At 41.8% G+C, this 22,983-nt stretch overlaps 1 protein-coding gene across 7 annotated transcripts in view; it reads right to left on the reverse strand.

The window, feature by feature from the left end:
- SCUBE1 (signal peptide, CUB domain and EGF like domain containing 1) overlaps positions 1–22,983 on the reverse strand; it is a 178,935-nt gene that overhangs the window by 31,392 nt on the left and 124,560 nt on the right. For all 7 annotated transcript variants that reach the window (XM_083615561.1, XM_083615560.1, XM_083615559.1 and 4 more), the window contains one exon: positions 6,998–7,120. In XM_083615561.1, coding sequence (XP_083471687.1) covers positions 6,998–7,120 — 123 coding nt within the window. The remainder of the gene's footprint in view (positions 1–6,997; positions 7,121–22,983) is intronic.

Below are 22,983 nucleotides of genomic sequence, written 5' to 3' on the forward strand. Positions count from 1 at the left end.
ACCTAGCAGTTCAAAAGCACGTCAAAGTGCAAGTAGATAAATAGTAGATAAATCCCGCTCTGGCAGGAAGGTAAACGGCGTTTCCGTGCGCTGCTCTGGTTCACCAGAAGCAGCTTAGTCATGCTGGCCACATGACCCGGAGGCTGTACGCCAGCTCCCTTGGCTAATAAAGCAAGATGAGCGCCGCAACCCCAGAGTCGGTCACGACTGGACCTAATGGTCAGGGGTCCCTTTACCTTTACCTAGGTCTTCTCCAGCTCTTCACCTCTTTACTATCTCCCATAGTAGTGAATGGTTTCCCTTGTGGCGAAAACGAAGAGGAGGCTCTGGTAACACTGTATGAGGGTAGTACTTGACCTCACCCCTGGATCTACAGTTTTGAGAGCTGGGGCCAAGAATAGTCCCCATCACCTCAAAGCTGACCTCAGTTGTGGTTTTCAAAAGGAGGAGAGCTAGCAATAGGTGAGATAAGGACCTATTGCTCTGAACACCCCTCTTGCAAATTGCTCCTCCTCGTTATTTTGAGGCTGCAGCAGTTTCTTCCTCTTGCATATCCTGCCAAGATTAGAACCTGAAGAGTGGGCAATGGACATCTGGGAGCTAAGCTGGTGTGTCACTGAGAAGCCCAGTTTAGCTGGAAGTCTGCACGTGCCCCAAGACAATGGGTTTATTTGTGACTTTGCTCTGAACAATAAGCACGACACTCTTGCATAGCAATCAGAGAAGCAGTTCCTTTAAGTGTTCCCCTGCCAGGTAAAGTTGCCAAAGATCATCTCCCTAGTGGTGGTGGTGGTACTGGGAACTCTCCCCCCCCAAAGCAATAACAGTGCATGCCTAGTGAGTCCCCAGAACATTCACTATATTGAATGCTAGCATCTCCCTTCACACTTATATCAGCTGAAACGGATGTGATGAGACTGGAAATCTGGGTATTTTTAAACTGCTTGAACTCTTGGTATCTTCTGCCATGAATATGAAGCCCATAGAGGCAGGGATGAAGTGCGAATGGAGGAATTGTAGGTGTTCCACCTTCCAGAGGCTTTCCAAACCCTGACTGGACTCCACTGTTTGTGGTGTTCCCTTCCCTCTCTGGGAGACAGAGTGGACCTTGAAGTCAGCCTCACACCCTTCTCTAGAGGAGTGACTTCAAACCTGACCACGAGGACACCAGTTCAAACATGGGGTTTGTGTGGGCTTGGGGCAATATGCTATTTTAAAATCTTTTTGTGTTTGGAGATAAAATCTTTTTATGTGAAAATAGCCTGAGTAACCCTCCTTGTGGTGGCCTCTGGATGGCCTCTTGCTTGGCCTCCGAGGATTGCATCTGCCTAATATTGCTCACCACATTTCCATCTACAAATGAAAGAGGAAAGCTCAGTAAATCTTCCTGCTGAACATCAAGTTTATAACCCAACCCACGTCCAATCTCCATTCCTTTTGCATAACAAGGTCTCAAAATAGTTTCATTTACAGCTGGGTGAAATAGTGAAAGGAGACAACAATATTCTGTTTTAAAGAGCCAGGTTCTCTAGCTCTCTGGTTTTTACGTAAAAAACAAGGTGGTTTTTTAAAAGGATTAAGCAAATTTGCAGAGGATAGGGTTATCAATGGCTACAAGCTGCAAAGGCTGTGTTCTATCTCCACTCTTGGAGACAGTATTCTGCCAAATGTAGAGCCTCCAACATTCCCAAAATGAAAATAGGGACATTCTATTCTGCATCTGTATGACTGCTTCAGCACTGCATTCTGGTCAAGTACAAGTTATTAGAGGACAAAACTGCAGTTTTTTAAGCACAGAAATATTTGAATTTATATATTGTGTTTAGGGAAGGCTGAGAGGAAAAGAAAACCCCAAATCAATAAATGCAATTAACTATATACAGTGGTACCTTGGTTTACGAACTGAATCCGTTCTGGAAGTCCGTTCTTAAACCAAAGCATTCTTAAACCAAGGCGTGCTTTCCCATAGCAGTGGGGACTCAATTTACAAATGGAACACACTCAACAGGAAGCAAAACTTGTTCTGCTTCCAAGGCAAAGTTCAGAAACCAAAACACCTACTTCTGGGTTTGCAGCATTCTTAATCCAAGTTGTTCATAAACTAAGCTGTCCTTAAACCAAGGTACCACTCTCTCTGTGTGTGTGTGTGTGTGTGTGTGTGGAGAGACTATGCAATGGCATAATGCACTTATGAGTATCTTAGAAGCCTGGTAACTTTGAACAACCATTATTATTGTGATTGCACAGGTGTATGATATGGGGTGTCCCAATGTTTATTTTGGAGTCCAGGGACATATACACTTTTGAATTCAGGGCAGGGGTGCCAATCTTGGGGGCGCCACTCCACATAGTTGAGCACATGACATGACATGGCACAGACACACACAGCATTTGAATGACAATGCCCATCAACCGGGGGGGGGGGGGAGGCTGGCCCCCTTAAATATTTTATTGGGGGTGTTGCGAAGGGACCTTGGTCTCTAGGAGTTGGCTCCTATGGTTCAGAGATATACAAATTTCCTTTTTTTAGTGTTTCAAACTTCTGAGCAACTTAGGAATGTGTAAGCAACTACAGCATGCTGCTGCTGGGGTGAATGCTGGCTGAATCAGCTGCAAAGACACCCCCACTCCAGGCACCCCCTCCCCTAGCTACAGTGGTACCTTAGGTTAAGAACTTAATTCATTCTGGAGGTCCGTTCTTAACCTGAAACTGTTCTTCACCTGAAGCACCACTTTAGCTAATGGGGCCTCTCGCTGCCGCCGTGCGATTTCTAATCTCATCTGGAAACAAAGTTCTTAACCAGAGGTACTATTTCTGGGTTTGCAGAGTCTGTAACTTGAAGCATCTGTAACCTGAAGCATCTGTAACCCGAGGTACCACAGCACTCTGGGACTTTCCTTCACCCAAATGCACAAAATGGGGAGACTCGTCAGATTTCAGAAGGCGCCACCAATTTAGCTCATGGGAGAAATCAATGTCTTTTTCCCATCCAAGTGAGAATCCAGGCAGGAAAGGGCTTTGGAGGGAGGCATTTTTCCTCCGAAAGACCCCTCCCCATCTCCCCAAATACCCCTACACTCCGGGAATCTAGTCCGGGACTAGAGGCACAAGCTGCAGGATCAGATCTCTCTGCATCTTTTTCAAAGAAGGACCCAAAGAGGAAATGCCCGCAACACACCTCACTGACACTTGAGGTTCCCAAATGAAACTGGCAAGGAAAGGTGAGGCAGCAACGCAAACAAATTGGGCCAGGACCTAAGAGGTTTGGACGCAGAGCAGACCCTCCCCATTGTGTGCAGTGTTGCTGAGCAGCTGGTAAATCTGTGCAAATGAGAACCTGAAGTAGGTTCCTGCTTCTCTCTTTCCCTGGCCAGGAGATGGAAGAAGAAATGAATGAAAAGGTGGGGAAAGATTTGGGTGGGGGTTTTTTACAAGGAGGGGGAGGGAAGGCTTGCAACTGGGAATTTGGGACTCTGCATGACAAAGTGAGAGGCCACGGTGGCTTAAGGGTTTTCATGAAGGTCCTAGCATTTTCAGGGCAGTTGGAGACCATGCAAATGCCAAAATGGGCATGTGGGTGTCTCCTGTGAGGACAGGAGGCTGGACTAGATGGGCCTTTGGCCAGATCAGTCAGGGCTCTGCTTATGTTCTTAACCTTTTCGTTTTGAGGTGTGGAGACTATTCTTTGCTTCAGCTCAGTTGCCAATTCTTCCTCCCCATGCATTCAAAAGGTGAGACTTAACAGTTGTTTTTTCCTTTTCATGCTTTGGCTGACTGCAAAACCTTTAAATATTTTTTAGGTGGCCTTTCATTTTGATTTTTCTAAAAAACCTAAACATTTTAAAGGAGAAGATTTTTCTGAAATCCTGCTCTCTGACATGTTAGTTTTCTTTGCACAGGCTCTGTGTCTTTCCATACATTTGCAGCCTATATCTGACTGCCTGAATAGCCCTTTGCCTGCATTCTGAAGCGGAAGAATCTCAAGTGAGCTGTGCCACCTACTTTTCCTGAACATGTAAATCAGAGTTCCACAAATTTAAGCAATTCTTTAGCTGCCAAATAAAGCAGAATTAAAATAAACAGAAGCTGTGAACTGGATAAAAACAGATGCAAAAATACATAAACAATATCAACAGCTACCTCATCTCTCAACAAATATGTAATTAAATGTTTCTGAAACAGACTGTGGGAGGATTAAAACACCAAAAATAACCTGCCACAAGTCTCTCCACAGCACTTTAAAAATGTCTTGGCCACGAGTTAACACAGGGGGAGGCCTGCAGGAGATTTATAAACTGACATGGCCAGTAACCTCAAACCACTCTTGTTCCTTCCATTTAAAACAAGAGACACCAATGACATTATGTCAGTAAGGAAAGAAACAAAATACAGGTGATTCACACTTTGTTGATTCCTTGATCTCCATTAGCCTTCTGTCATTCAGCAGCAGCAGCAGCAGTCATGTTGACTGCTTGAATTCACCAATTACCTTTAAAAACACCAGACAGGAGCTAAATTATCCAAGAAACCACCTGTTTTTGTGAGTCAGGTGCTATTAACAATATAGCTGCTATTGGTCTGGAAGCCCGAAGTACCTCAGGCATGAAACAGGAAAATACTTGCAATTCATTTCTATGCTGTACCACTACAAACCAATATGTCTGCATTTTCTGCAGCTTTTTGTGGCTTCTGTTGTTAAATGTTGAGGCTCCCCCAGCTGAACAAAAGAGAGATGCTGTGAGCCTCTGGCTGTGGTATTTGTGCTTCCTGTCAGGCTCCCATTTGAAGCCTCAGGGCGATGGTCTCAGCGGTTCAGCTACTCTCTGCTATTCTTAGACAAGTCACGTGGCAAGTCTTCAAAACATGTAATTTTTTTGACTGACAATATTTCAGGTAAATATTATTTCCCATGCGGGTGCTTTTTCATATAATGGCTCCTCAAGTATAATTTTTTTTACCGAAGTCACTGTCTTTCTCTCTTTCATCACATTTTCTTACATCACGTTCTCTTTCCTCATGTTTTTAAAAAATCCGCGTTCCCCCACCTTAACTCCTTTATCCTCATAAACAACCCTGTAAATTAGGTTAGGCTGAGAGATGGTGTCTGGCTTAAACATCGTGTCCTATTACCCTGAACTGAAGACTCTGTCACCTTATTGTGCAACATCAAGGCTGACATTATTCTTACAACTGCCAAGCCTCCCAACTTGCTCTTATCTGTCAAACTAAATCCCCAGTGCTGTTTCTGCCCACTCAGGTGGTGCTGTCTGTGCCAGCCTATGCTCAGCTTGCTTTCTTTTTATTTTCTAAGGTCTTTCCCACACATTCTATAAAGAATGGGGAAAGGAGGAATTGTTCAATGCTTCAAAATACCCCCTCCCCATTTAACACTTCACACAGTCTGCAAATATTCAAAGTGTTCAGATGCATTCATTAAATAAAAGCCTTCTATAGTTACTGCAATAATCAGAAAAAAGTAAAACAGTGGCTGTGTTCTTGATGCTTTGAAATTAACCCCCTAAAGGACACACAACAAGCACATTTTTCTCTTCACATTTCCTTCTTTGCTCTCTGAAATATAAATTTCCCTTTGTGGGATGTTCAAACAGCATATAACTTTGAAACAACTTTTCCATATCAAATGAACCTGTGCACCTTGTTCTAGCAATGGCTGTGAAAATCATCTCATGTCAACTGAAGCATAGAAACAGACCAAAGTGAGATTAAATTTGGGGTGGAAACAAGGTTTTCTACAAGATTTCTTGAAGTTCCATCTCAAAGTTCTGTACAGGAAAATCATGTACTGTACAGCTCACTCTGCAGATGAATAGTCTGCAACTTTTGGGAGTGATTATTTAAGTGTATGGGCTTTCAGATCTATGCTTCGTACAGGGTTTGTTTTGCTAGGTCAAACTGCTTCTTGGCTGGGCTTTTACTCTCTCACACGGGGCCACTCATTTCTTTATTTATAAGAGTATTTCTAAAGCCCCAACTCATATGAAAATAGCTTGGTGGTATCCAGTAAATACATCCTGAGCTCAGTTCACAGGATCTCATAAGTCATTCTTGTGCAGAGTGATGGATTAGGACCTGTGAGATCTAGGTTCTAATACCTTTCTTGACCATGAAGCTCCAAGGGTGACCTAGGACTAGTCACTATCTTTCAACCCTACACAGGGTTGTTGTAGAGATGAAATGAGGAGTGGGAGAACCATGCAAGGCTTCCCCCCTCATACGCACATCGAGTTGCATGGGACCTCAGAATGTAACTCTCACCTATGTGGGGAGTCACCTGAGAGCCACCTTGAACTCCTTGAAGGAAAGGTGGGATATAAATGTAATAATAAATAAATGGGTTGTATTTTACAATTAGCTTTGCTAAGATACTACCAAAACCCTTGGTGTCAGCATGGATCAAGAACTGCACAGCAAGATTTGCAAACCTTATCCAAGAATGCCAGATGAAAATGAAAACCTAAAAGGTGAGAATCCGGTCAAGAGGTTGCTCAGTGGTATCTCAGCAAACTAAGCACCCATGTCTCACTTCCCAAATTTGAAACATATACAGACATTTGCTTATTGAGAGCACATAATTTCCCTATGGGTCTTAAACCCTATGGGTCTCTACATCAAGACCTAGTTCTGTTTAAAGGAAGGAGATCCAATAGGCTAGAGCTAGTTAGGTGATATTCACTGAACACACTCAAGACTTTCAGTTCTGGCGTTCTTGCTGCTTTAAACAACTGGAACATTTTGCTGGTTCTACCTGTAAATCACCTTTTTCTTTCCCTCAACTGGAGTTGGGTTTAACATCCTATCTGAATGTTACATATATTTTGAGAATAATTATAGCAATTTCTCTACGAAATATCTCTGCCTCTATGCTAAATATAAATCTTATGGGCTTGTATTTCTAGCACTGAATGATTTAAGCTTATCACATTACTAATTTAAAAATAAACAAAAGTAAACAAGCTTTGATAAATGGAGAATTACCTTGGCAGGTTCGTTCATCTGTTAGTAGCTTATATCCCTTCTGGCAGCTGCACTCAAAGCTGCCCACAGTGTTTCGGCAGAAGTGGTCACAGCCACCATTGTTTACCAGACATTCATCTATATCTGTTAGAAACAAGAGAGAAAGAAATTGAACCAAAAATCAGTAATATACCTTCTTCCTGGGGGGTGGGGGAGGTAGAAAAGTATTATTTTGCCTGTTCCCACAAAAATCTGAACTTAGATTATCACTGGCACTATACTTGCCCACAATGCTACTAGGATGAAGGAGGGGAAAAGTTTTAAAGAATATTAACTGGCTATGAAATTAGTTGTGTGAACTTCTTCATCAACATAACTATGGCAAAATGAGGGGGGAAATATTGAGGAAAACAGCTGTAGAAAAACTGAATTGCTGTTCAGCAATCATATTCCACCCTGTAAGTTCATAAATTCAGTGCCTGCCAAATGTTCCACAATGATTTAAAAAAATTAAAATAGTATAATTACTTTTCTTTATCTTTCTCTCTACTTGAACAAACTTAACTTGGAGGCCTCAGTCTTCATTGTCATTTCAATCTCAATATACCCAAGACCACACCTCTGCTTTCTGTCTCCACACCCTCTACTCTCTTAATTTTTTAACAGTTGTCACCATCCACTTTGCTCAACTGGTGTTTGGCCTTCCCTTTATCCACTCTCCACCCCCAGTCCTTTCCCAAGTCAATATTGCAAAAATACATCCCTTACCCTCTGTCTTGCCAGCAAAAACCACTGGTTCCTTCCATAGTTCTCTCTTCCCTAGATTACTGCACTCTTCTCCTCTTGGGTCGTCCTACTGCCTCACCTTGATCCCCTCAAATCTATTTAGCACTCTTCTGCTCAATCCTTTCACTAATCCCATCTCCATGATCAAATTGCATCCCTTTTAATATGCTTATACTGGCTTCCTATGTAACACCATACCATTGTTCTTATCTTCAAAATCCTCTGTAGCCTTGCAGCCTTCGTCTCTCTTCTCTTATATCCCTATATAACCCTAAACCTTGACCAGTTCTACCATCCCCAGCCATCCAAAGTTCTCCTGCTTCTGCAAAGACACCACCCTTTCTCCCCTGTATTCCTAGAACTGCTTCCTAGAACACCTCCATGACGCTATCAACACTTTTGCTTCTTCCCCCCAACCAGTCTACTTTTTCCAAGAAGCCTTTGGCACAAACCTTAGGAACTGCAACTAAACTTGCAACATATAATAGCACATATAATAGAACAATAGTATATAATTCTCTCTTCTTCCCCCTAATTTGATGTTTCCTCTGTGTCAAACTTTAGACTGGAAGCTTCATAGGGCAGTGACCTGTCTTATTCTACGCAACGTACCACATACACTGATAGGCACTGCAATCACTATTCCGATCTTTTAAAACACATAAAATGAGAAAAGAATAGTATAGGTTTTATTTGCTCTTGGCTTTATAAAATGCTTCATCATAGCCGTAGTCAAATAAAAGAGACAGCCTTCCACATACATTTCAGTAACCTATAAGAAACTCCTTTTCTGACAGCATTCAGCAACTGGTGGTTGCCCTCTCAGTGCTATGATGCCAACAACATATTAATATTTGTGCAATTCTTCTGATCTCCCTTTTACAGCTGGAAACAGAGGTGTTTTTTCTTATCATATGAAGGAAATAAGGTGCAAGAAATGTTTATACAGAGCCTAGATTGCAAACAGGCATTGTCTATAAAGAGAACTATTTGCAAAATAAGATCAAAGCATGAAGTTCCAAAGCGACTATGTTTGCCACAGCTACACTAGCTCAACATGCATGCAATCTAGTCACACAACACTTCTTTTTGGTGTCACTTTTGAAATTAGAAAATATCCAGGAAGATTTGGAGGAGATTGCATCAGTTTCAAAATGTTTAGCAAAAGGATGGGCCATAGTTGAAAGCACACAATTCCAGTTATACTGCATTATAAACAGTCTAGTTCAGCATTTATAATTGCAAATATGAGCAGTTCAATATTTCTGGCAGATAATTGTTTAGACATTAGTAAAACAAAAAGTTTTAACAAAATTTTAAAAATATTATAAAAAAGAAAACTTGTGTTGTCCAAACCACCAAAGTATCTGAATTTTGCCCTCCTTTATTGGTCTATGCCACTGTAAACCTATGTAAACATAGATATCACCTTCTCCTTTATGGGCTCCTCTGCACAACGAAGTAAACAACTGGTGATCTGCTGTAGCAGCTTTGGTTGAAGTTAGGCTTCACAGAATCATAGAATTGTAGAGTTGGAAGGGATGTTGAGGATCATTTAGTCCAGCCCCCTGCAATGCAGGAATTTGTAGCTGTCCCAGCCAGGGATTGAAGCAGCAACCTTGGTGTTATCAGAAGATTGGTTGAGGTCAGGCTGCCTTGCAAAAGGGGAATTCCCTTCATCATTGGTGACACACACTTTGTAATCTGCTCCCTAGACAGGGCTGCTCTGCTATGGACCTTACAATAGGCATCATTTTTCGAGAAGATGCTGACTGACCTGATTTTAGATGGCCTTACCTGTCTAATTATTTGCTTGGGATTGCAATTTGTTTGATAAGGTGTTAGTACTGTTTTAATATATGTTTGGTGACATGTGTATTTTTATTTGACTGTTTTGCAAATTGACCTCTTACAGTACCACTGTCCTGGATTTCTTTCCTGGGTTTTAGCTACTTTTCTGTGTCTTGCATGTTGTAGTCACATTTTTTTGTATCACAGCTGCTTTAAACTTGTGTGGTGAGCTGTTCTGAAGGTCCAAATGACTTCTGTGTCAGGATATTTTTCAAAACAAATAAATGAAAACAAGAAAACCTAGTATCACAAATATTTATTCATTTATTCCACTTATAACCTGCTCTTCCACCCAAAGGTTCCAGGGCAGTCAGTACAAAAGAGAATTCAATACAAATATACTGAAATATAAAACATACACTATTACATAAAACCATAGGACCAATATAAAAAAACAGCAACCCAGCAGTAGAAGAGACCAATTTTCACTTCAGCCTTCCCCAAATGCCTGAAGCAAAAGTTATGTCTTAAGCTGACGCCGAAAATTAATTAATGAGTGGGACAACTATGTCTCCAAAGGGAATGAGTTTTGCACCTAACAGAGAAATCCTCCTTCTGAGCTGTCACACTATGAATTATCGTTATTGATGGAATTATAAGCAGGGTCTCTCCCATGGATCTAAAAGCACAAGTCAGCAGATAATGGGAGGGGTGCCCCTTTACACAGTAAGAACAACACCTTAAATTGGGCCCAGTAGAACATGGCAGCCAGAGCAGAGCCTTCAGGACTGGTGCCACATGATCCAAATTTGCAGTGCCAGTCACTAATCTGGCTGCCATGTTCTGCACTAGCAATAGCTTCCAAACTATCTTCAAGGGTGGTTCCACAAACAGCATGCTGCAGGTCTAAATTAGAAGTCACCAGAGCATGTACTACTGTGGCTACATTAATCGGGTCTGGCAAAGTCCATAGCCCATAGAATAATGTGACATTTTAGATGTCTCCAAAATCATAAGGCAAATGGCTAGGGAGACTTATCTGTAACTGGACTGAATTCAATTTTTAATTATGAAGGGATGGATTCTGCTGCATCTTTTTTTACAGTCCTGTGTAGTCCCACCATGGGTAATCAAATGGATAATACATGTAATAAGGCAAAAATGAAAAACAGTAAAAAGGTCAGTTCCTGGTCATGGTCATTTGTGTGCTGGCAAAGTCCTCATGCATTGATACACAATTTTACAAATGAAACACTCTTGTCAAAAATCCAATGGGGTAGATTGATGTAGTTTTGGAGCAGTTGATTCCATGTGCATAAGCAAATGTGTATCTGAATGTTCATTTGCACCTGCAGGTTTACCCTTTTAAGGTTAAGGTTTTAACCTGTTCTGAGTTTCAAGGGGTAGGATAAAATCTCAGGACAAGTGGCCCGGATCACAGGGCAGGCTTTTTCTGCTTGGCTTGTTGAGAACTTTGGCCACATCCCATGCCCAGCAGGCTAACAACCCTGAAGAACTAGGCGCAGCTGACTTCAGCCTGCTAAGTGCTGAGTCTGCAGAAACACATTCCCACAGCAAGATGTCTCCATGACTACGCAAGACGTGTCCACAGTTGCAACTGCAAGCCCAGTTATGCTGAGCAAGCCTAAACTCGAGATAAGGGTCAGTGAATACCTGTCTTGAAGCCAAGCAGAAGAACCTGATTCAGGCATGCCTTGATCACATGCTTTCCTGGCCAACAGTGACACAGAAGATCATGTGTCTCTGTGTTTGCTACAATATGCAAAGTATAAATGCTTTGGACCTGCTTTGTCTGGGGCTTGTTCCTTCTGGAGTGATCCAAAACAGGACTCTGGACTGCAGCCAGAATAAACTCTTCCTTTACCTTTCCACCTGCTGTATCTGGTTTTATTGGCTGGGATGGGACAACGTTTGGACTTTTGTTCTAATAACATGTTGATGATACACCCTTCCACTGCACCTGAGGGCAGCAGGCTAATTTATGGGAAACAGGTCAAGGGGCACACACTGTTGTTCAGCATCTTTCTGCTGCTTCCTGTCCTTTGGCATTTGCCTCATTTTGCCTAATGATATGACTGGCCCTGGTCCACTGTAGAGCAATCCAAACCCCTTTTGTATTGGGCTGTAGGGTTGGACTGGGTGGGGGAGCCAACCAAGATGACCAAGGGTCTGGAAACCAAACCTTATGAGGAACAGTTGAGGGAGTTGGGTTATGTTTAGCCTGGTAAAGAGGAGACAGGAAATATGATAGCCATCTTCAAACATCTAAAGGGCTGTCATATGGAGCAAGCTTGTTTTCTCCTCCTCCGAAGGCTAGGACTTGGACCAATGGATTCAAGTTACAAGAAATGAGATTCTAACTAAGCATCAGACAGAACCTTCTTGTCAGGAGTGCATGCAGGAGCCAGGCCCTGTGACCGGTAAAGCTTCGCAGGACTGGGGCTTTCCTAAGTTTGTTCTGAAGAGGCAAGGTGCAGCCGCACAGGTGAGGCTGACTGGTAACTCACAGCACCTGGTGGCAAGAGCCAGGAAGGGATATAAAGTCAGCATTTCCCTTTGTGTTTTTTTTTTAAAGATATTTATTGTGATTTTACAAAAACATAAGTTTACAAAATAGAAAAAAGTCACGTAGAAAGAAAAAGATACAAAAAAGAAAACATAGAAAAATACATAAAAGAGAAAAAAGAGGAATAAAAATACAAAATACAAAAAACAAATAGATAAAAAAGAATTAAAAAACAAATCCGTTTTTAGTAACTTTAAACTCATTAGCTTGTTTCCTTGACCTCCTCACACCTCCCCTTTTTGTATTCCCATTTAAATAATCAAATCAGCAAATCCTTACCTTCTTTCGTTTATCTTAACTCTATATCTTAACATATTATAACTCTATATTTTCATCCATTTATCAATTCATTTTTGCATATTCTTATTAACTTTGTTGCTAATGCCACTTATTTTCAGTCCAACATCATTTTAACATTCAGTAATTTTACAGTGTTTCTGAAGGTAGTCTTTAAATTTCTTCCAGTCTTCTTCCACCAACTCTTCTCCCAGGTCTCGGATTCTGCCAGTCATTTCCGCCAATTCCATATAATCCATCACCTTCATCTGCCATTCTTCCAGAGTGGGTAGATCTTGTGTCTTCCAATACTTTGCAATAAGTATTCTTGCTGCTGTTGTTGCATACATAAAGAAAGTTCTATCCTTCTTTGGCACCAATTGGCCGACTATGCCCAGGAGAAAGGCCTCTGGTTTCTTCATAAAGGTATATTTAAATACCTTTTTCATTTCATTATAGATCATCTCCCAGAAAGCCTTAATCCTTGGGCACGTCCACCAAAGGTGAAAGAATGTACCTTCATTTTCTTTACATTTCCAACATTTATTATCGGGCAAATGATACATTTTTGCAAGCTTGACTGGTGTCATGTATAAAGTCAGCATTTCCCTTTGGCTCCTTGTCACAGCAACACGCTTCCTGCCTTGCTGTGTTTGGCTCCTTGACTCCTGTTTTCCTGACCCTCGGACCCTTGGCTTCCTGACTCCTGGCTTCTGGACTCCTGTTTCTGCTCCCACCCTGCCATCTTGCCCCCGGTCCCAACGTCCTCGGCCAGGACTTCAACCGCCCGTAAACCGGACCGTGACGCTTCTGAAAGTAAGAGCTGTCTGACAGTGGAATGGATTCCCTTGGGAGGTGGTAGACTCTCCTTCCTTGGAGGTTTTTTTAAAAAACAGGTTGGATGGCCATTTGTCATGGATACTTTAGTTGAGATTCCTGCTTTGCAAGGGATTGAACTAGATGGTCCCTTCCAACTCTACCAATTTACGATTTTATGATATTCGTTGGTATAAACTGACAATGTTCCATGAAAGGAATTACTAATTAGACAGCAACTGAAAAGGCTTGGATCAAAATTGTAAATGGGGCTATGTGAAACTAAGGCCTTTAGAACAGGGGGGAGGTGGAAGTTGTTAACTGCAAAAACATTCTGAGCAATATAAATAACACTACGTCTCAGTTTGCACGTATTTCTTTCCATGGCTGTAGCGAGACTGACAAGGCATGTAAAAATTATTTCACTCTATGGAGGGCAGACTGTTGCTGCATTTCACTTGAAAAGGAACAGGATCCAAGTGTATCACCTCTAACCAAGTCAATGGCCCCCATTATTTTTCTTTCCATAGCTATAAATAAAAGTCTTGTTATGAGACATGCGAAAATGAATGATCCCACAGCATGAAAGAATCTGGACCTCATTTATCTTTGTGTAGTTTGGAATCCAGTTTTATCATAGTCAAAATATAAAGTTTACTAAGTCATTGTTTTCAACATATACCTGCCCCTACAGCCATAAATTCTCATAATGGCAAAAGGCAGAAAACCAGTTCTTAGGTCTTGTTCACAAACACATATTCATCATTGGATTACAAAAACAGATTACTTGTGTGTGAATGGCCCTTCACAGATGACACACCAGAACTAAAGCTTTCATTTCAAGTATTCATGGAAGTGTGAGTCACATGAATGTGTGAACCAGTCCCTTATTTCATTCATATATACGAGCTGAGATCATTTTGTTCCCCTTGTGACTATATGAAGTTACAAGAATATTGTTATTGCCTGACAAGCGTACATAAGTAAATAATGCCATGTAAATAATCATAAATCATAAAGCTCTTAAGATGAGGGTGATGAGGAGACAAAGACAACAGGCTGATAGCAAGAAGGATAGGGAAGTTTAACAGGGGAAGGTGAACAAGTTAGACATACATTAACTTTAGGAAAACATTTTGTTGTATGCATAACAATGCTTTGAAAATGTGTGCATTGCAAAGTTAGAGGAATGCTGGCGGCAAAAAAAAAAAGGGGGGTTCTGAAATGCAGGGCTGGCTTATGCCTCAGATAATACTCTATTGTTTCAGAAGCTTTAAACAGGCGAACATAAAACCTAGGTGTCTTAAGATAAGTTGCATGGCTGCACATTGACAAGAAGGAAGCGACAGTTCTTTTTTTTCGTTTTAATGCCATGCCAGGAAGATTTGCTCAGTGTAATTGATGACATGGGTTCTCAAATGTCTGGGAGGACCTGGTTTGCATCAGACTTGTGTATGTGTGCTTGGTGTATATGGGTGTGCATGCAAATTCATGCACAAGTCCTATAAAGTGTTCCAAGTCTGCAAAGAAATGGTAAGGAAGACATCATACATTATGGATTTTTCAGGATCACTACTCACATTAAAGTGGTGCCTTTTCAGTCTTTTGTTCGAATAAATGCACACTTAATTTACAGCCCTGGCAACTAAGGATAGAAATAAATTTTACATGTACTTCCACAATATTTTTTTGAGGGAAATGTTTTGTTTTTATAACATGGAGTCACAGAAACGGTGATTTGCCAGGGGTACAATAGGGGCTTATTTAACCTTTCCCCGTGGAAAATCACTCTAAGCTGTTTTTACTACCTCTCAGGACAAGATATCACAACTCACACATTTTCCTCTATGGGGGTAAAAGCAGCTGAAAGGGGAGTGATTCTCAACAAGCCACATGCAACTACATAAGAGAAGGGTTGTACCAAAGCACTGTGCCATGGAGCTGGGGGTTAAAGAGCGATTTGTCAGTACAGGAGTGATAACCAATGGTGGCAGCGTCTGTCCCATCACACAGAAAGCGGTGGGGGGGGCATGCAGCTGAGGAGTGCTAAACCTTACTCCTTAGTTTGGCTCCACAAAGACCAAGCAGAGAAAACTCTATTAAAGCCTCTGTTGCAGTTTATGTGGGATTGTGTATGGTTAAAGGGCCAATTGTCTGTTTCACAGTTTGGTGAGAGCAGTGGAGGTGTCTAATCAAAGGGGATTGAGAGGTATTCCTTGCATCAGAGACTAAACTGGAAGCCAGGCATGGCTGCTACAAGTTAGGCAGAGTTACGTTGTGAAGCCCTGAAACTGGAAAAAGCAACAGTTTGCAAGATTCATCTCAAATTATTACAGAAGCATCACACCATTAAAGCATCACACCATTTACTGATGATGGATAAGTGGGATTAACAATAACAACATTATTTTACACACCTCCTCTACAGAAGCATATTGTGGCTTTTGCCATTGCTTTTGGAGGTGGGTGGGGAAGAATAAAGGAAGCAAGAGAAATAACCTAGCTGACTGCATTTTCTCATGCTCCTGCTTTCCATCATTCCACTTGCTTCTTGCCTCAAAACCTGCCAGTGGCTGTGTAAGTGATGCTACTGCTTCATCCAAGGTTCTCTCTAATGAATATTTTTTTTCCTTTTCAGAAGGCTACATTCTTTTCTTCCACAGGAAAGGTCCTGCTACATCTAGTATAGATTTTTGAAAGCGATCTGTCTGTCTATCTGTTCTCTATACATCCAAGGACCTCCCAAGATATCGTCGCTAGACATGGCAGATTCCCAAGGTGAGGGTGGTGCTCTGTGTCAACATTTGGACGCCATATTTAATCAATGGCAGACTGAAGCATGACTTTGGCATAGGTTTGGCAAAACTGTGACTGTTTTGTTGGCGCGGGTTTGGCTGTCTAAGATATTACTGCCAACTCTGGCACAAGGGTTCCTGAGGTGGGGGTGGGAAGCAGACTGCAACACCATTAGGATTCCAGGAGCCATACTGAATCAAGATGGCAGACCGAAATATGACGTTGCCATGACTTCACCCAATTTTTGGCATGATGGGTCCAAACTCACAAATTACAATATCTACTTTAAAACCACAATATTTTTTTTGGCTTCTAAAAATTCCCATGCAGTGTGGAGCACCCCCCATCATTTCAGTATAACTCAGGGATGACACCCACAAACAGTGAGCTCAAAATATGATTACTGGCAGAAATGGCAAAACCAAAGTTTCCTCCTCTGGAGAAGAAAGTTCACTGAGAATTGCTCACAGTCGTAAAATAGTGAGAGACAACTAGAAAAAACAACAACACAGAAAATTGGGGTGGGGAAAGTGGAATGCCCAGGCTGAGCTCCTAAAATATTACATTTACTGTGGAGGTTACATTCCAAGGCACCACACATTTAAGTGAAATTGCATATTTTCGCAACACCATTGAAAAAGCCCGCAAACACTCACTCCCTTTTGTGACATTTTTGTGTCACTTCTCGGTTCGGTGTGATGCACATGTGTGCAGTTGTGCACGTGCTGAATGTGTGTAAATGGGGGATTCCCTGTATCTTGGAGGATGTCATGGCTGGCTAGCAGCGACTGTGAACAGAAACATTTCCTCTAAGAAAATCTCTCCACTCTGACACACACACCCCTGCAAAGATCCAGCCGTTCTTACTCACCTAGTCTGGGTCACAAATCAGCATGAATGCATTTATTTTCTGTCTTTCTTACAGCTTGGTTTGCTACTGTACCAACCTTCTGTTTCCTCCCCACACCGCAAAATCTAAATAAGTTATTAGTATGAGCGCACATTAAAAACCTGCTAAAATTTAAAAGGTGCCTGCGCCTTTAAAAGAATGTGGAATAATCTGCATGGTTTTTTAATTCAGATTTTTGTTCAGATTAGAAGCGTGAAATGCATCACATAAGATTTTTTAGAAGCAGAATGCATTAGTTAGGCTCTGAACCCAGATTCCCCAAGCCGTTTTAGTCAGGTATTTCCAAATTTTGTCACAGTAAACTTCCTCAACTCAAGGAACAGCATTGAGAAGAAAGAAAAAAAGAAATATTCAATCCTCTAACACAGGATCTATTCATATAGCCATTCTTAAGGTAGAAATCTCTCTATTAGGTAACCTTTTCTTCAATATTTTCTTATGATGATCTTGTGAAAGCGTCCCTTGTGCAAATGCTAAATTTTCCCGTATCCTCCAACTGAGAATGTCAATTTGCAGGCACTACACACCGTAATGCCAAACAGCAGAGCATGCCAACTAATGAGGGAGGCACAAAGAGTGCTACACAACCCCATGGCTTGTTTTAAGTTACCACCCTAAGGGATCTCAAGAATACAAAATGACAACAATAATCTGTGTCAAATTACCCGTAATATGGGGATGTAGGGAGGCGAGAAACTGGCCATATTACACCACTGATGTAGATATTGAGGATTTGTAGTTCATTCTGCCTTCGAATTCCATCATAAATTGTGCTTAATGTGTGTTGGGCCATGGCTTGCTTAACCAGTAAAGTGGGAGTTCCAGCTCAGGCTCCCCAGAATCAGTGACTTCAGCTGGAGTCTTAAGTGATACAGGTAGAAAGTCTTATTATTTCTATACTGTTTAATTGTCAAAGTTTCTAAGTAGCGGACACAAAGATTACAAAAAAGCACTCAGTGGATAAAATCGCTGTAAAACTTAGAACTTCCTTCATTCAGAGACATGGCAATAAATCTAAAGCTTGGCCTCTGCGCCAAGTTCAAGATTCTGGTGTAGAAAGCTCTACACTGCTTGGGACAAGGTGACTTTCCCCACTATATATCAGACAAGCACCATTTCTACTGTCTTTTCAGCACCATGAAGATTTTCCACTTTCAACAACCCCTTTAAGCGGAGATTTTTTAAAAATCAAAATCGGTATCTGTATTGGATTTGAATTTTGTGTGTGTGTAAGAAATTGTTTTCATTGCAAGCAATTGTTTCATATATCTTTTCACTGTATTGTGAAATTGCTTCGGGATGCTTCATAACAAGTGATTCATAAATGAAATTAATAGTAACAACAATAATAGACATGTGCAAAGGGTACCAAAATAATTTTGCACAATAATTTGTTGGGAATGGACACTTGCTTTTGAATCAAGTGGGATTGATCAGCAAGGACCAATAGTTTAAAGTACATTGATTCCCTTTGTTTGCCTATGTGCAGTAGCATCTTTCACTGTTGCATCTGAAGGTGCCCTTTTGTTCACTTGAGCTTCCTCTTTAATATATTTTTTTCTTGAAATCTTTTCCTAACAAGAAATCAAAGAAAGTTTACAGGATATTTTTTTCATGTAATCAAGTAAACTGTTTCCTTAATTAACAAACTTTGCAAATAGGCTAAATAAAGTTTCCCAGTCTGTATCCAACATAAAATGATTCCTGCAAAGCACTCATCTGTGTGCAAATGCTATCTGAGCACAGAAAGGCTGAGGCAGGTTTGAACAAATTTCTGTCATGACACTTTCTCCCTTCTCCCATATAAGTCTACTTTGAAATACAAATGGTAATCTGTCACACATGGATTTGGGTGTCAACTATTTCCCTCTGGGCATATCCACTCTGAACATTATCCACCAGCTAATCAATTTTTTAAAAGGCCTTCAAGGCTGCCAAAAGATCAGTCACCTTGTAAAACAAACATCTATTATATCTTACATCATTGTTAGATGTTATTAGATTTATACAAGACAAAAGGAGTGAATGCAAAGTGCATCTCATACAGAGATTAGATATAAAATGTTGATGTTGCACAGGTGTGAAAAGTTTGCCTCTTAAATTTTGAGAAATTCTGCTTTTAAAAAATTTGCTAGTTTGGTGCTATGAAACTAAAGAGAATACCACTGTATTTATGGCATGATAACCACATGATGTAACTGCTAGAAAAAGGTGCAAAAATACTGAGCTGTCATATCTAGTTTTCAAAATATTATTAGGTTTTTTCTTATTGTATCCAAAAATATAATTGTAAAAGGCACACTATAAAATTGTAAAATGTCTCTTTCCCATATCACAATGGTTTAAATCTTGCAGACGGTACAGGTACCCCCAGAACTGCTGTTCATTTTAACAAGTGGCTTTTGCATATTTCCAGCTGGTACACTGATATCAGGGACCGGAAGGGCTCCAAAAAGTTTGTGGTGAAGGCAGTTGACCGGGGAAGTGACCCAGGAGAGGGGACCAGTGATTTATGGGGCACTTGCAAGCCAGGGGCCAGGGAAGGAGGGAGAGTCAGGGCAGGATGTGGAGCACGAAGAACGGATGGTTTAGGCAAGGGACAGGTCAGTAGATTCCCCACCCTCCCTTGCCCCACTGTCTCCTAGAACCAGGAGGTGCTTGAAAAGGGAAGAGCAGTGATGACTTCCATGCAGGAGAAGTCTCAGGTGGTGGGTACGCAACCTGTCCTAGGTAAAGGTAAAGGGGCCCCTGACCATTAGGTCCAGTCGTGACCGACTCTGGGGTTGCAGCGCTCATGTTGCTTTATTGGCCGAGGAGGCCGGCATACAGCTTCCGGGTCATGTGGCAAGCATGACTAAGCCACTTCTGGCAAACCAGAGCAGCGCACGGAAACGCCGTTTACCTTCCCGCCGGAGCGGTACCTATCTATCCACTTTGACGTGCTTTCAAACTGCTAGGTTGGCAGGAGCTGGGACCGAGCAACGGGAGCTCACCCTGTCACGGGGATTCGAACCGCTGACCTTCTGATCGGCAAGTCCTAGGCTCTGTGGTTTAGACCACAGTGCCAGCCGCGTATAAAGCAGAAAAGGGGAAGGGTCCCACTGTTGCTGCAGCAGCTGTGCCATATGACCTAAACCTGTCTAGAGGCTATGTGGGTATCTATCTGGTGCACCATGAAAGCTGTTGTTAGTGTTTCTCTTGCCAATAAAGAGTTAACTATCAGACGTGCGCCTTCCTTACCTGGGTCCCACCCCAGATTAGCTGCACTCAATCCTGATACCTGGCCGTGGTCCTACATATATTAATTGCATCTTGACTGAGCGACAGTAACGCATTCAATGTGGAGCTCAATGACTGCAGAATGCTGCTGCTGCTAAAATCTTGACTGGGGCAAAGTGTTGGCTCATGCGAGTCCTTTATTGTATCAGCTGCACCGGCTGTCAGTCTGTATCTGACTGCAACTCAAGGTACTTCAAAGCACTAAGCAGCTTGAGGCAGAGTTACTTGAGGGACCCTCTCCTTGGCCATGAATCTCCTCTTCCCTTGAGATCAGCTGCTGCTCTCCTCTTCCATGCACCACAGCTTTCAGGGCACAACTGGTGGCAATGCACAAGTGCACTTCCTTTGTGATAGCACAACTGAAGTGTGTAGTTGTATCCTACCAGCAACCTGAGGAATATATGTTAAACAAGCTTTCATTTCTCTTACTGCTTAGTTTTGTTTATTATTAGTTTTGAGTCTTTGTGGCCCAGTCAGTTGGCAGAGTCCCCTCCATGGCTTCAATTGCCGCCAGACTTTATTTACTTATTTATCCACTCCAAAAGGAGTCACTCAAAGCAGATTAAAAAATATAAAACCATCAAACTAACAATTAAAAGAACACAAGTGACTAAGTGCAAGATGAAGAAGCAAGGACATGAACGCCATTTGGCTATTCAGGAGGAACGATTAAGAGTGGCATGAGGCAGCCACATTCGCTTGCTCACCTCACGGCTGCACCCCACACTGGGCAGCATGCCAGCATTGGGGCAGCCTGCCAAACATGAATGCTCAGGACGCCAACTCATGGGGAGCAGCCCTATACAAATCAACAGGCACTGGTCCACTGCAGTCATGCTCCCAGATACACGGCCAGCATTGGAGAGAGAAGACAGGTTGTACCCAACCAAGCCACTCAGAGTAGACCGACTGAAATCAATGGACTTCACGACTAACTTAGGAAGTCCCTTGATTTCAATGGGACTCATTGGAGTATGGTTTAGCTGGATACAGTCCTTAGATTTATATACATAGCTATGTTTCCGTGGGATTCCTTGGGAAATAACAGATATTCTGTGTCTCATCCAGGCACACACAAACGGTAAATGCATTCTCAGGTATTTGAAAACACAAATGGTACAGTATTTCCACTGTGTGTGATTTGTTTCAAGGAAGTAGGCAGTGTATCACACAGCTAGGTTACCATGACAATGAGACAGAAAGAACAAGAAATGTTTGCTTAGAAGAGCATTCAGTCAAGCAACCCGAGGGCAACATCCCCATGGTTAAACAGCATATGAGAAAGTCACGAAGGGCTCTTAGTCGGGTAGAACAAAATGCGGTAGCTTTTGAGGTCCGTGGCTGCACAAAGGGTAGCTGAGACATCTAAACAAGTATAAGATCAACTGATTTCTTTTCTATTAGGCAAAACATGCGTAGGATGGGCTAGAAGGAAAATATTACACAAGCACTTATTCTTGTAAAACTCAACTACATATTGCTCCGATGAGGGAAGCTTCATAACTCAAATATTCTTTGGCAACTTCAAGATGCAAAGTTCTAATTTCTCTTTCTGCCCAGGACATATGCCAAGATGTCAGGGAAAGAAGCACCCCCTGCCCCTCCACCTGGCAGTCCAAGGCTGGTCCTGAGAAAATGAGTCTACCTTTAGCCCATAAAAGAGAGAAAAAACAGTTTCAGAACATGACTGCAGGACGTTCTAAGCAGCCAGGAATTAAGAGAACCAAGTTAATAAATATCACAGTTATTCAAACGACGTAATAATCTTATTTAGAACAATAAGGATAATTGATACCAATTCCACCTCCCTCCTTTGCCCAAAGTAATGCCCGAGGAAACCTAGCTCTGAATTTCCCGTGGCTGCTGCTGGCACTGCAATCTCACTGTGTTCAGAGCTCCTTATGAATTTCCACTCTTAAATCAGCTTATATCCAATAAATCTCCTGCTCTGTCAGTTATACATGTTGTGTCTAATGTGATTAAATGCTCAACTGATTAGACTCTATATATTTCAGTCAGGGCAGATTAAGAATGAAGCCAGCACCTGGCAAGGAAATTGCACAGAAGCCAAGAATTTGTGGATCAGTGCCCACTAAGCTGGAAGTACAAGTGTCAAAAGAGGTGGGGGCTTAACTAAGAACTGAGATGACTGCATTGACTGACGGAGCTTCTTTCCTTCCCCTCTCTGTTTTCAGGAATTTGCAGTTATGTTCATTGTTGTATCTCTTATGTGCCGGTTACATTGGGAACCCCGATGTGTAGATGTGTATGAATATGTATAATAATGTGTATAATAATCCAAGAATTGTTTGTTTTTAGCAGAACCAGTAAAAACAATTCATTTCTTGTTGAGATCCAAGAGCAAGACGGGAATTAGAAAAAAAACAAAAAACAACCCAGTGCAGGTAAGTTTAACTCTGAGATTTTCAGAAAATTCCATTCCTATGGTAAAAGGGATTAGTCAGCAGCAGTGGGGTCTCTTGTGCTTGTGGCGAAAGACAGGAGGGTTTCACTTGCTTTCACTGGTTTGTAGTGAAAGCTTACTTGCATGCAATGTCTCTTTTGCAGTGTATGCTTAGCCTCTGTTCCTTGTAGCTGTAGCTGTTGAGAGAGGAAGGGTCGTTCAGCCACATGCTGCCAGGGTCTTATGTATATGGGAGAAATTTATAACAGTCATACTTTAGAGGCATGGAGTTCTCCCTTGCTTACCTTTTTGGGGTGCACGATGCTTGCAGCCAAAGTTGGGTGTTCTTGTTCTGGTGTCCT

This window comes from Podarcis filfolensis (assembly GCF_964270895.1).
Source record: "Podarcis filfolensis genome assembly, chromosome: 5".
NCBI lineage: Eukaryota > Metazoa > Chordata > Lepidosauria > Squamata > Lacertidae > Podarcis > Podarcis filfolensis.